Source organism: Arachis stenosperma, chromosome 9 (assembly GCF_014773155.1).
Source record: "Arachis stenosperma cultivar V10309 chromosome 9, arast.V10309.gnm1.PFL2, whole genome shotgun sequence".
NCBI classification, from domain to species: Eukaryota; Viridiplantae; Streptophyta; class Magnoliopsida; order Fabales; family Fabaceae; genus Arachis; species Arachis stenosperma.
Genome location: NC_080385.1, coordinates 37,062,520 through 37,076,823, shown reverse-complemented (window position 1 = coordinate 37,076,823; position 14,304 = coordinate 37,062,520). Strand labels below are relative to the sequence as shown.

At 39.7% G+C, this 14,304-nt stretch overlaps 1 protein-coding gene across 1 annotated transcript in view; it reads right to left on the bottom strand.

Annotated features, from left to right (window-relative positions):
* Nucleotides 1-2,701: 2,701 nt before the first annotated feature.
* Nucleotides 2,702-14,304, bottom strand: part of LOC130949402 (pentatricopeptide repeat-containing protein At5g50990-like) — a 44,303-nt gene continuing 32,700 nt past the window's right edge. The window contains exon 2 of the mRNA XM_057878132.1: nucleotides 2,702-3,000. Coding sequence (XP_057734115.1) covers nucleotides 2,702-3,000 — 299 coding nt within the window. The remainder of the gene's footprint in view (nucleotides 3,001-14,304) is intronic.

Sequence of the window (14,304 nt, the reverse complement as noted above, 5' to 3'; positions counted from 1 at the left end):
ATTTCAGGTAAATTTTGGCTGAAATTGAGGGACTTGAGCAAAACTTTGATAGGAGGCTGATAAAGGACTGCTGATGCTGTTGGAATCTGACCTCCCTGCACTCGAAATAGAATTTCTGGAGCTACAGAACTCCAAATGGTGCGCTCTCAATGGCGTTGGAAAGTAAACATCCAGATCTTTTCAGCAATATATAATAGTTCATACTTTATTCGGGAATTGATGACGTAAACTGGCACTCAACGCCAGTTCCATGTTGCTGTCTGGAGTAAAACGCCGGAAAAACGTCACGACCCGGAGTTGAACACCCAAAACACGTTACAACTTGGCGTTCAACTCCAAGAGAAGCCTCAGTTGTGTGTTAAGTGTTTCAGGCTTTATAAAGCATGAATGAGTGAGAGATTGGGAAGGAAGCTTGCAAAAATGGAAGGAACACAAGAAATTGAGGAGATGACCAGCGAGAAGTGACGCGACCGCGCGGAAGAAAGGAATTCACCGTGACGCGGCCGCATGAGTGACACGGACGCGCAGATTGGAAAAGAAGAAGTAACGCGGAGGCATAAACGACGCGCCCGCATAGAAAAGAAAAACGCCGAATGACGCGTCCGCGTGAATGACGCGTCCGCGTGACGTGCACGATCTGCAGAATTACAAAAGTCGCTGGCAGGGATTCTGGGCCGGATTTCAACCCAGTTTTTGGCCCAGAAACACAGATTAAAGTCAGGAAACATGCAGAGACTCATCAGGCTATTCATTACTCACAACTTTAGGTTTTAGATGTAGTTTTTAGAGAGAGAGGCTCTCTCCTCTCTCTTAGGATTAGGATTAGGATTAGGATTTCAACTTCTTCATCACAGGTTCAATGTTCCTTTAATTTATTTTCTACTTTTATTTATCACTTTAGTTGATTATTTGATGTTGCCAATTTGGCTTATGGATTTCTATGTTCAATCTAATTTGATGTTGCTAGAAATCTTATTTTCAGACTTATGATTGTTTTCTCTAATTTATGTTATTGATGCTTGTGCTCTATCCAAATTATTTTCATTCAAGTAGATTTTATTCCCTTTTGGCTTTGGTTGATTAATTGGTAACTCTTGAGTTATCAAACTCATTGTTGACTGAAAATTAGAATTCTTCAAGAATTAATTCGAGATCCAATAATTCTAACTTTTCCCAAGGAAAGACTGAAATTTGAGGATTTGAATTAATTCATCCACTTAACTTACCTTCATAGTTAGAGGTTAACATAGTGAGAGAAAAATTCAATTCTCATCACAATTGATAAGGATAAATGGGATAGGACTTCCAATTTCTCATACTTTGTTAAGAGTTTATTTTACAGTCATTTATTTATTTTACTTGTCATTTATTTTATTTGTTCCTCATTCTCAAAACTCCCAATTTATAAACTCATAACCAATAATAAGAACATACCTCCCTGCAATTCCTTGAGAAGACGACTCGAGGTTTAAATATTTCGGTTATCAATTTATTTAGGGGTTTGTTACTTGTGACAACCAAAACATTTGTAAGAAAGGTTGATTGCTTGGTTTAGTAACTATACTTACAACGAGAGTTTACTATAACTTCTAAACCATCAATCTTCAGTTCTTCAGTCCCATACTCCCTTCCTTTATTATTTATTCCCCAACTTGGATGCACATATTCTTAAGATTTAATTTGAGACATTAGGAAAGAATAAAATAAAAGGAGACATCTTCAATTTATATATATAAGATATGACTCCTAATTATATTAAATCACCAATGTACATGTAGTGAGAAAATAAATAAATCAGTGCAACATCATAGCAACAAGGAGCTATTGCTTCTTGCAGTGTGAGTCACAAATTAAAAGTCTAGAACTTATTTCACGTGGATTGTTAAAGTGTTAAAAGTCAAGAAAAATATAGATAGGAATAAAATTATAGGAGCATAATCCAGGTAACGTGAAGGTTTACTTTTTATTTTTTAAGTTCTAACCAGAAACTTATATTCAAACACATAAATATGCATAAAAAATTGACAATAAACAGTTCATAAGTAATGCAAATAATAATATAACGCTTTCCCTTTGCCAGAAAGCTAGAACAATGGAATATATATACGATTTGTTCTTTGTCAGAATGCAACTCTGAGTTGATTGCTTGATTTTTTATTACTGTAAAAAATTAAATTTAACCAACAAGTGAAATTCCATCATCTTGGAATCTGTTGTCTCTAATGAGTTCATTCAAATGCTTCAAAGAATGTGAAATTTCAGCATAATTAGGATGTGATATATCACCTGCAACAAATGAATTTGTCTTTTATCCTACAATAATCCAGCTACACCCAAGCATAATTTGGATTTCTTTCTGTATCATAGTTCTCCTCAATGATCTAGCTTCATTCCAATGTCCTGATGCAGCATACATATTAGAAAGCAATACATATGGGGAAGAATTGTTAGGTTCTAACTTAATAAGGTTCTTAGCTACTCGCTCTCCCTATATGTCATCACCATGAATTCAGCAAGCTCCCAATAAATTGGCCCAAATCATACCATTCGGTTCGACATTTAGTTTGTCGATGAACTCTTCAGCTTCTTTGAGATTACCCCAGTGACCAAGAACATCCACAATGCAAGCATAGTGATCAGCCTTGGGTTCAATTCCATAACAGTTCACCATGAGATAAAAAATTTGACGGTCCTCGAAAACCTACCCTGTATGGCTACAAGCAGTGAGTACTCCGAGGAATGTGACATCATCTGGTGTAACACATGAGTGAGCCATCTCATTGAAGACCTTTAGAGCGCTTTCTGCATGACCATATTTTGCAAATCTAACTATGTTTGAGTTCCAAGAAATCACGTCTTTTTTAGTACCCATTTCTTCAAAAACTTGCACAACACTTTTTACATCCCCACATTTAGCATACATGTCTATGAGTGCATTACTGGTTAACTCATCCATGTCAAAACCAGTGTGAAATATTAGAGAATGTATCTCTTTCCTATCTTACAATACCGATAAGAGAGCACAAGCTCAAAGAAATAAAACAAATGTTGCTTGGTCAGGGAAGATACTGTTGTCCCGTATTTCTCAGCATGAATTTATGGCCTTGTAATAGCAATCATTTTGAGTATACCCAGAAATTAAAGCAGTACACAACAATGCTTTTAAGGTTCGAAAACTCTAAGAAAAGTAAGTTGGCATATGCAATCTTTTGTGAGTCCATATACATGCCCAGCAAAGAAGTGTGGGTGAGAAGATAGAGTCTGAAGACCCCTCTCTAGCAGAATTATTCATCACCCCCTAATTCTACTAAACTAAAGCCTTTATATAGGCTCTCCTAAATTACAAACTTAAATGAAATTGAAAGGAAATTACAATGAAATAAAAATGAATTATTCTAGATGCTTCTTGTGGCCTTGATTGGTTGACAATTGTGGCTTGAATTAGAGTTGGAGTGGACTTGGTTGAAGGTTGGGGCTGAAAGAAGAAGTTGGCGTGTGGGTTCAAGTGCCACGCACAATAGAATTTGCTCTTTGGATTGTGACCCACTTTGCAACTTTGAAAGTATGGAGTTATTTGGGTCTGAATTGAATGTCCACTATAAAGTATTATCTATTGTTAGAAAGCCCTGAATGTCAGATTTCTAACGGCACTAAAATCAACTCATTTAGACCTTTGTAGCTCATGTTATGCCCATTTGAAGTTAAAGAGGTCAGTCTGCCGAATACCCCAGCATGCCACGCCCATTCTTGGCGTGCCACGCCCCTTGTGTTGTGAAACTGGCGTGCCACGCCCATTCTTGGCGTGCCACGCCCATTCTTGGCGTGCCACACCTTCAATGATGCACTAAATCTTCCTCTCTGGCCATTAAAACTGGTGTGTTACGCCCAAGACCTGGCGTGCCACGCCCATTTTAGGAAAGGGATTGGCGTGCCACGCCCTCGAGCTGGCGTGCCAGGCCCAGTTTTTGCAATTCTGAAATGATGGCCTTTTTCACCTCCATATTTAACGTACACCATATAATGTTATATATCATTGGAAAGTTCTTGATGTCATCTTTCTAACACACCAGATCATATCATTTGGACCTCTACAACTCAAGTTATGCTCCTTTGAAGATGAAGAGGTCAGGCTGGTAACTCTGCAGGGACGTGTTTTGCTCCTTGCATTTTTGGGGTCAATATCTTCCTCAATTTCAGTATCCACTATAAAGTGTTATATATGGTTGAAAAGCTCTAGATTTCTACTTTCTAATGACACTAGAGTCACTTCATTTGGAGTTGTGTAGCTAGAGATATCTTCATTTGAATTGGAGGAGGTCAAGCTGGCATATGCCCCGGCGTGCCACGCCCATAGTGGGGCTCAAAATCGCTCCTCTGGAACTTAAGCCTGGTGTGTCATTCCCAAAACACCAAGTGACATGCCTCTTTGAGATCTTGGCTTCCCAAGCTTGGCGTGCTGATGAGCGGATAATTTATACGCTTTTTGGCATTGTTTTTAGGTAGTTTTTAGTAAGTTCAAGCTACTTTTAGGGATGTTTTCATTAGTTTTTATGTTAAATTCACATTTCTAGACTTTACTATGAGTTTGTATATTTTTCTGTGATTTCAGGCAATTTCTGGCTGAAATTGAGGGACTTGAGCAAAACTCTGAAAGAAGGCTGACAAAAGGACTGCTGATTCTGTTGGAATCTGACCTCCCTGCACTCGAAATGAATTTTCTGGAGCTACAGAACTCCAAATGGCGCGCTCTCAACGGCGTTAGAAAGTAGACATCCAGAGCTTTCCAGAAATATATAATAGTTCATACTTTATTCGGAAGTTGATGACGTAAATTGGCGTTGAACGCCAAGTACATGCTGCTGTCTAGAGTTAAACGCCAGAAACACGTCATGATCCAGAGTTGAACGCCCAAAACACGTTATAACTTGGAGTTCAACTCCAAGAAAAACCTCAGCTCGTGGATAGATCAAGCTCAGCCCAAGCATACACCAAGTGGGCCCCGGAAGTGGATTTATGCATCAATTACTTACTCATGTAAACCCTAGTAGCTAGTTTAGTATAAATAAGACTTTTTACTATTGTATTAGTCGTCTTTTGACCACGTTTCATCTTTGGTCTCAGTTTTGTTTTATTTCTTCATCTTAGGAGGCCATTGAGCACGTTTTAGGGGGCTGGCCATTCAGCCATACCTGAACCTTTCACTTATGTATTTTCAACGGTGGAGTTTCTGCATACCATAGATTAAGGGTGTGGAGCTCTGCTGTACCTCAAGTTTCAATACAATTACTATTACTTTCTATTCAATTCTCTTTTATTCTTATTCTAAGATATACGTTACACAACACTTTGATGAATGTGATGATCCGTGACACTCATCATCATTCTCACCTATGAACGCGCGTGACTGACAACCACTTCCGTTCTACTTTAGGCCGGGCGCATATCTCTTAGATTCCCCAACAGAATCTTCGTGGTATAAGCTAGATAGATGTGAGGTTGGCGTTCCACTTGCCCATGATGCAAGAAGATGTACGCCCCAACACTAGAAGGGTCAACTTTAATCAAAGGTTGGACCAAGTCCTTATGGACATATGTGTGGAAGGAGCTCAATGGAAGAGAGACTCCAAAGGCAAGCCAGTCCAACTAAGAAGACTGGACCTCAAGCCTGTAGCTAGAGGATGGCTGTAGTTCATTCAACGCTCTATCATTCCCACTAGCAACCGATCTGAAGTTACTGTGGATCGGGCCATCATGATTCATAGCATCATGATTGGAGAGGAAGTAGAAGTTCATGAAGTCATCTCCAATGAAATCTACAAAATAGCCGAAAAGCCCTCCACCATGGCAAGGCTAGCTTTTCCTCACCTCATTTGCCATCTATGTTACTCAGCTAGAGTTATCATAGAAGGAGACATCTCCATTGAAGAGGATAAGCCCATCACCAAGAAGAGGATGGAGCAAGCAAGAGAGACCCTCAACGGTTCTCAAGAGATGCATGAGGAATCTCATCATCAAGAAATCCCTGAGATGCCTCAAGGGATGCACTTTCCTCCCAACAACTATTGGGAATAACTCAACACTTCCTTAGAAGATTTGAGCCACAATGTGGAACAATTAAGGGTGAAACATCATGAGCACTCCATCATTCTCCAAGAAATAAGAGAAGATCAAAGAGCAATGAGGGAGGAGCAACAAAGGCAAGGAAGGGACATAGAAGAGCTTAAGGACATTGTTGGTCCTTCAAGAAGAAGACGCCACTAAGGTGGATTCATTCCTTGTTCTTATTTCTTTCTGTTTTTCGGTTTCTATGTTATGTTTATCTATGTTTTGTGTCTCTACTTCATGATCATTAGTATGTAGTAACCATGTCTTAAAGTTATGAATAAAACCCATTAATCCTTCACCTCTCTTAAATGAAAAATATTTTAATTCAAAAGAACAAGAAGTACATGAATTTCGAATTTATCCTTAAATTTAGTTTAATTATATTGATGTGGTGACAATACTTTTTGTTTTCTGAATGAATGATTGAACAGTGCATATTTTTTATCTTGTTGTTTATGAATGTTAAAATTGTTGGCTCTTGAAAGAATGATGAACAAAGAGAAATGTTATTGATGATCTGAAAAATCATGAAATTGATTCTTGAAGCAAGAAAAAGCAGTGAATAGCAAAAGCTTGCGAAAAAAAAAGCAAGCAGAAAAAGCCAATAACCCTTAAAACCAAAAGGCAAGGGTAAAAAGGATCCAAGGCTTTGAGCATCAATGGATAGGAGGGCCCAAGGAAATAAAATCCAGGCCTAAGCGGCTAATTCAAAGCTATCCCTAACCATGTGCTTGTGTCATGAAGGTCCAAGTGAAAAGCTTGAGACTGAGTGGTTAAAGTCGTGATCCAAAGCAAAAAGAGTGTGCTTAAGAGCTCTGGACACCTCTAACTGGGGACTCTAGCAAAGCTGAGTCACAATCTGAAAAGGTTCACCCAGTCATGTGTCTGTGGCATTTATGTATCCGGTGGTAATACTGGAAAATAAAGTGCTTAGGGCCACGGCCAAGACTCATAAGTAGCTGTGTTCAAGAATCAACATGCTTAACTAGGAAAGTCAATAACATTATCTGAACTCTGGGTTCCTAGAGACGCCAATCACTCTAAACTTCAAAGGAAAAAGTGAGATGCCAAAACTATTCAGAAGCAAAAAGCTACAAGTCCCGCTCATCTAATTATAATTAATATTCATTGATATTCTGGAATTTATAGTATATTCTCTTCTTTTTATCCTATTTGATTTTCAGTGTCTTGGGGACAAGCAACAATTTAAGTTTGGTGTTGTGATGAGCGGATAATTTATACGCTTTTTGGCATTGTTTTTAGGTAGTTTTTAGTAAGTTCAAGCTACTTTTAGGGATGTTTTCATTAGTTTTTATGTTAAATTCATATTTCTGAACTTTACTATGAGTTTGTATGTTTTTCTGTGATTTCAGGTAATTTCTGGCTGAAATTGAGGGACTTGAGCAAAACTCTGAAAGAAGGCTGACAAAAGGACTGCTGATGCTGTTGGAATCTGACCTCCCTGCACTCGAAATGGATTTTCTGGAGCTACAGAACTTCAAATGGCGCGCTCTCAACGGCGTTAGAAAGTAGACATCCAGAGCTTTCCAGAAATATATAATAGTTCATACTTTATTCGGAAGTTGACGACATAAATTGGCGTTGAACGCCAAGTACATGCTGCTGTCTGGAGTTAAACGCCAGAAACACGTCATGATCCGGAGTTGAACGCCCAAAACATGTTATAACTTGGAGTTCAACTCCAAGAAAAGCCTCAGCTCGTGGATAGATCAAGCTCAGCCCAAGCATACACCAAGTGGACCCCGGAAGTGGATTTATGCATCAATTACTTACTCATGTAAACCCTAGTAGCTAGTTTAGTATAAATAAGACTTTTTACTATTGTATTAGTCGTCTTTTGACCACGTTTCATCTTTGGTCTCAGTTTTGTTTTATTTCTTCATCTTAGGAGGCCATTGAGCATGTTTTAGGGGGCTGGCCATTCGGCCATGCCTGAACCTTTCACTTATGTATTTTCAACGGTGGAGTTTCTGCACACCATAGATTAAGGGTGTGGAGCTCTGCTGTACCTCAAGTTTCAATACAATTACTATTACTTTCTATTCAATTCTCTTTTATTCTTATTCCAAGATATACGCTACACAACACTTTGATGAATGTGATGATCCGTGACACTCATCATCATTCTCACCTATGAACGCGCGTGACTGACAACCACTTCCGTTCTACTTTAGGCCGGGCGCATATCTCTTAGATTCCCCAACAGAATCTTCGTGGTATAAGCTAGATAGATGGCGGCATTCATGGGGATCCGGAAAGTCTAACCTTGTCTGTGGTATTTGATGAGCGGATAATTTATACGCTTTTTGGCATTGTTTTTAGTATGTTTTTAATATGATCTAGTTAGTTTTTAGTATATTTTTATTAGTTTTTAGTTAAAATTCACTTTTCTGGACTTTACTATGAGTTTTTGTGTTTTTCTGTGATTTCAGGTATTTTCTGGCTGAAATTGAGGGATCTGAGCAAAAATCTGATTCAGAGGCTGAAAAGGACTGCAGATGCTGTTGGATTCTGACCTCCCTGCACTCGAAGTGGATTTTCTGGAGCTACAAAAGCCCAATTGGCGCGCTCTCAACGGCGTTGGAAATTAGACATCCTGGGCTTTCCAGCAATGTATAATAGTCCATACTTTGCCCGAGATTTGATGCCCAAACCGGCGTTGCAAATCAGCCTCAGAAATCCCAGTGTTTAACGCTGGAACTGGCATAAAAATTGGAGTTAAACGCCCAAACTGGCATGAAAGCTGGCGTTTAACTCCAGAAAAGGTCTCTACACATGAAAGCTTCAATGCTCAGCCCAAGCACACACCAAGTGGGCCCGGAAGTAGATTTTTCTGTCATTTACTCATTTCTGTAAACCTTAGGTTATTAGTTCACTATTAATAGGATCTTTTGACATTGTATCTGGACCTCATGACACTTTACACGTTTCTTTGTGTACATTCCACGGCATGAGTCTCTAAACCCCATGGTTGGGGGTGAGGAGCTCTGCTGTGTCTTGATGGATTAATGCAATTACTACTGTTTCTCATTCAATCATGCTTGCTTCCATTCTAAGATATTACTTGTTCTTAACCCGGATGAATGTGATGATCCGTGACACTCATCATCATTCTCAACTATGAACGTGTGCCTGACAACCACCTCCGTTCTACCTTAGATGAAGTAGATATCTCTTGGATTCTTTAACCGGAATCTTCGTGGTATAAGCTAGAACTGATGGCGGCATTCAAGAGAATCCGGAAGGTCTAAACCTTGTCTGTGGTATTCTGAGTAGGATTCAATGATTGAATGACTGTGACGAGCTTCAAACTTCTGAAGGCGGGGCGTTAGTGACAGACGCAAAAGAATCACTGGATTCTATTCCGGCCTGATTGAGAACCGACAGATGGATAGTCGTGCCGTGACAGGGTGCGTTGAACATTTCCACTGAGAGGATGGGAGGTAGCCATTGACAACGGTGAAACCCTACATACAGCTTGCCATGGAAGGAGCCTTGCGTGTTTGATGAAGAAGACAGTAGGAAGGCAGAGATTCAGAAGGCCGAGCATCTCCAAAGCCTCAACCTATTCTCCATCACTGCAAAACAAGTACTTATTTCATGTTCTTTTGCTTTTCACAATCAATCCTGATAATTTCTGATATGATGACTAAGATTTACAAGATAACCATAGCTTGCTTCAAGCCGACAATCTCCGTAAGGTATTACTTGGACGACCCAGTGCACTTGCTGGTTAGTTGTGCAAAGTTGTGTAGTGATCACAATTTCGCGCACCAAGTTTTTGGCGCCGTTGCCGGGGATTGTTCGAGTTTGGACAACTGACGGCTTATCTTGTTGCTTAGATTAGGACTGTTTTATTTTTGTTGGTTTAGAGTCTTTTAGTTGAGTCTAGTTTCATATTTTAAGTTTGGTGTCAATTACATGTTTTTGTTTTTCTTCTAATTTTCGATTTTGCATGTCCTTAGTCCCTTTTTGATCCATAAAAGTTCTAAGTTTGGTGTCCTCTTTGTGTTTTTCCCTTAAAAATTTTCGAAAAATTGTGTTTGATTTTCTAAAAATTTTAAGTTTGGTGTCATTTTGTTGTTTTTCTCTTTCCTCTTTTCAAAAATCAAATCTTTATCATAAATTTTTTTTCAATCATATCTTTTTAATTGCTATTTTCAAAATCTTTTTAAGTAACTAATTGATTCAGTTCTCAATTTGCTTTGATCTTATTTTCTTTTAATTTTCGAATTTTTATTTTATTTTCCTTTTATTTTATTTTATTTTATTTTTTTCGGTTAATTCAAAAAAAAAAAACAAAATCTATCTATTTGCAATCCATATCAGTTCCCTTTATCCACTATGGACCTAAGTGGAATTGAGCAGTCCAGAAGGACTCTGGGTCATATGCTAACCCCATTACAGCTGCATATGGGAGTAGCATCTGTATACCTCCCATTAAAGCAAGCAGCTTTGAGCTAAATCCTCAACTCATTATCATAGTGCAGCAAAATTGCCAGTATTCCGGTCTTCCACAGGAAGAACCTACTGAGTTTCTGGCACAGTTCTTACAAATTGCTGACACAGTACATGATAAAGAGCTGGATCAGGATGTCTACATACTATTACTGTTTCCATTTGCTGTAAAAGATCAAGCGAAAAGGTGGTTGAATAACCAACCTACAGCAAGCATAAAGACATGGAAACAGTTATCAGACAAATTCCTAAATCATTTTTACCCTCCAAAAAGGATGACACAGCTAAGGCTGGACATCCAAGGCTTTAAACAAGAGGATAATGAATCCCTTTATAATGCCTGGGAGAGGTATAGAGGTATGCTAAGAAAATGCCCCTCTGAAATGTTTTCAGAGTGGGTACAGTTAGACATCTTCTACTATGGGCTTACAGAAAAAGCTCAAATGTCTTTAGACCACTCAGCTGGTGGATCTATACACATGAGGAAGACAATTGAAGAGGCTCAAGAGCTTATAGACACTGTTGCTAGAAATCAATATTTGTACTCTAGCAATGAGTGCTCTCCAAAAGAGGAAATCATGACAGTAGTCACTAATCCTAATCCTCAAGAACAGATGATTGAGCTTAATCAACAAATGCTCCTGATGACAGAACAGTTAGCAGAATTTAAAGAGATGCTACATGAAACTAAAGTTGCTAACAAGAACATAGAACTGCAGTTAAATCAAGCAAAACAGCAAATATCTAAACAGATAACAAAGGAATGTCAAGCAGTTCAACTGAGGAGTGGTAAGACACTGAATAACACTGCTCAAAAGGGCAAAAAGCCAAATAAGGAACAATTGACAGAGGATAACCAAACCACTGTTCAAAATCCCTCTGAGGGCAGTAAGAGCCCAGAGAGGAATGCTATTGGCGTTCAAACGCCAGAAAGGGAAGGAAAGCTGGCGTTAAACGCCCATTCCTTGCCCAGTTCTGGCGTTCAAACGCCAGAAAAAGGAGAGAAGTTGGCGTTTAACGCCCAATCTTCACCCATTACTGGCGTTCAGATGCCAAGAGAGGATCAGACACCTGAGAGTGCTGACAGTAATCCCTCTAAAAAGTCTTCTTCAACCACTTCTGTAAGGAATAAACCTGCAGCATCTAAGGTTGAAGAATATCAAGCCAAGCTGCTTTATCCTCAGAAACTCCGTAAAGCGGAACAGGATAAGCAATTTGCCCGCTTTGCAGACTATTTAAGGACTCTTGAAATAAAGATTCAGTTTGCATAGGCACTTGAGCAAATACCTTCTTATGCTAAGTTCATGAAAGAGATCCTAAGTCACAAGAAGGATTGGAGAGAAACTGAAAAAGTGTTTCTCACTGAAGAATGCAGTGCAGTCATTCTGAAAAGCTTACCAGAAAAGCTTCAAGATCCAGGAAGCTTTATGATACCATGCACATTAGAAGGTGCTTGCACCAAGACAGCCCTATGTGATCTTGGAGCAAGCATCAATCTAATACCTGCATCCACTATCAGAAAGCTTGGGTTGACTGGAGAAGTCAAACCAACCCGGATATGCCTCCAACTTGCTGATGGCTCCATTAAACATCCATCAGGCATAATAGAGGATATGATTGTTAAGGTTGGGCCATTTGCCTTTCCAACTGACTTTGTGGTACTGGAAATGGAAGAGCACAAAAGTGTAACTCTCATTCTAGGAAGACCTTTCCTAGCAACTGGACGAACTCTCATTGATGTACACAAAGGGGAAGTAACCCTGAGAGTCAATGAGGATGAGTTCAAGTTGAATGCTGTAAAAGCTATGCAGCATCCAGACACACCAAATGACTGCATGGGCACTGACATTATTGACTCTCTGGTAGAAGAGGTCAATATGACTGAAAGCCTAGAATTAGAGCTTGAAGACATCTTCAAGGATTTTCAACCTGATCAAGAAGAACCACAGGAAACAAAGGAATTTTCGAAAATTCCTCAGGAGGAGGATAAGCCTCCCAAACCTGAACTCAAACCACTACCACCATCCCTGAAGTATGCATTTCTGGGAGAGGGTGACACTTTTCCAGTGATTATAAGCTCTGCTTTAAATCCACAGGAAGAGGAAGCACTGATTCAAGTGCTAAGGACACACAAGACAGCTCTTGGGTGGTCCATAAGTGATCTTAAGGGCATTAGCCCAGCCAGATGCATGCACAAGATCCTGTTGGAGGATAATGCCAAACCAGTGGTCCAACCACAGAGGAGGCTAAATCCTGCCATGAAGGAGGTGGTGCAGAAAGAGGTCACTAAATTACTAGAGGCTGGGATTATTTATCCTATTTCTGATAGCCCCTGGGTGAGCCCTGTACAAGTTGTCCCCAAGAAGGGAGGCATGACAGTGGTTCATAATGAAAAAAATGAACTGGTTCCTACAAGAACAGTCACAGGGTGGCGTATGTGTATTGACTACAGAAGGCTCAATACAGCCACCAGAAAGGATCATTTTCCTTTACCATTCATAGACCAAATGCTAGAAAGACTAGCTGGTCATGATTATTACTGCTTTTTGGATGGCTATTCAGGTTACAACCAAATTGCAGTAGACCCTCAGAACCAAGAGAAAACAGCATTTACTTGCCCTTCTGGCGTGTTTGCCTACAGGAGGATGCCTTTTGGTCTGTGTAATGCTCCTGCAAACTTTCAGAGATGCATGTTATCCATCTTCTCTGATATGGTGGAGAAATTCCTGGAAGTCTTCATGGATGACTTCTCAGTATATGGAGACTCATTCAGCTCCTGTCTTAATCACCTAGCACTTGTCCTGAAATGGTGCCAAGAGACTAACCTGGTTTTAAACTGGGAAAAATGTCACTTTATGGTGACTGAAGGAATTGTCCTTGGGCACAAAATTTCAAGCAGGGGAATAGAGGTGGATAAGGCAAAGGTAGAGGTAATTGAAAAATTACCACCACCTGCCAATGTTAAGGCAATCAGAAGCTTTCTGGGGCATGCAGGATTTTACAGAAGGTTCATAAAGGATTTTTCGAAAATTGCAAAACCTTTGAGTAACCTGCTAGCTGCTGACACACCATTTGTGTTTGACACACAGTGTCAGCAGGCGTTTGAGACCCTGAAAGCTAAGCTGGTCACAGCACCAGTCATCTCTGCACCAGATTGGACATTGCCATTTGAATTAATGTGTGATGCCAGTGACCATGCCATTGGTGCAGTGTTGGGACAGAGGCATAACAAGCTTCTATACGTCATTTATTATACCAGCCGTGTTCTAAATGATGCACAGAAGAATTACACAACCACAGAAAAAGAGTTACTTGCAGTGGTTTATGCCATTGACAAGTTTAGATCCTATCTAGTGGGATCCAAAGTGATTGTGTACACTGACCATGCTGCTCTTAAATACTTACTCACAAAGCAGGATTCAAAACCCAGGCTAATAAGATGGGTGTTGCTTCTGCAAGAGTTTGATATAGAAATAAGAGACAGAAAAGGGACAGAGAACCAAGTAGCTGATCATCTGTCTCGAATAGAACCAGTAGCTGGGACGTCCCTCCCTTCTACTGAGATCTCTGAGACTTTCCCAGATGAGCAACTCTTTGCCATTCAGGAAGCTCCATGGTTTGCAGATATTGCAAACTATAAAGCTGTGAGGTTCATACCCCAGGAGTACAGCAGAGTGCAAAGAAAGAAATTAATTTCAGACGCCAAGTACTACCTATGGG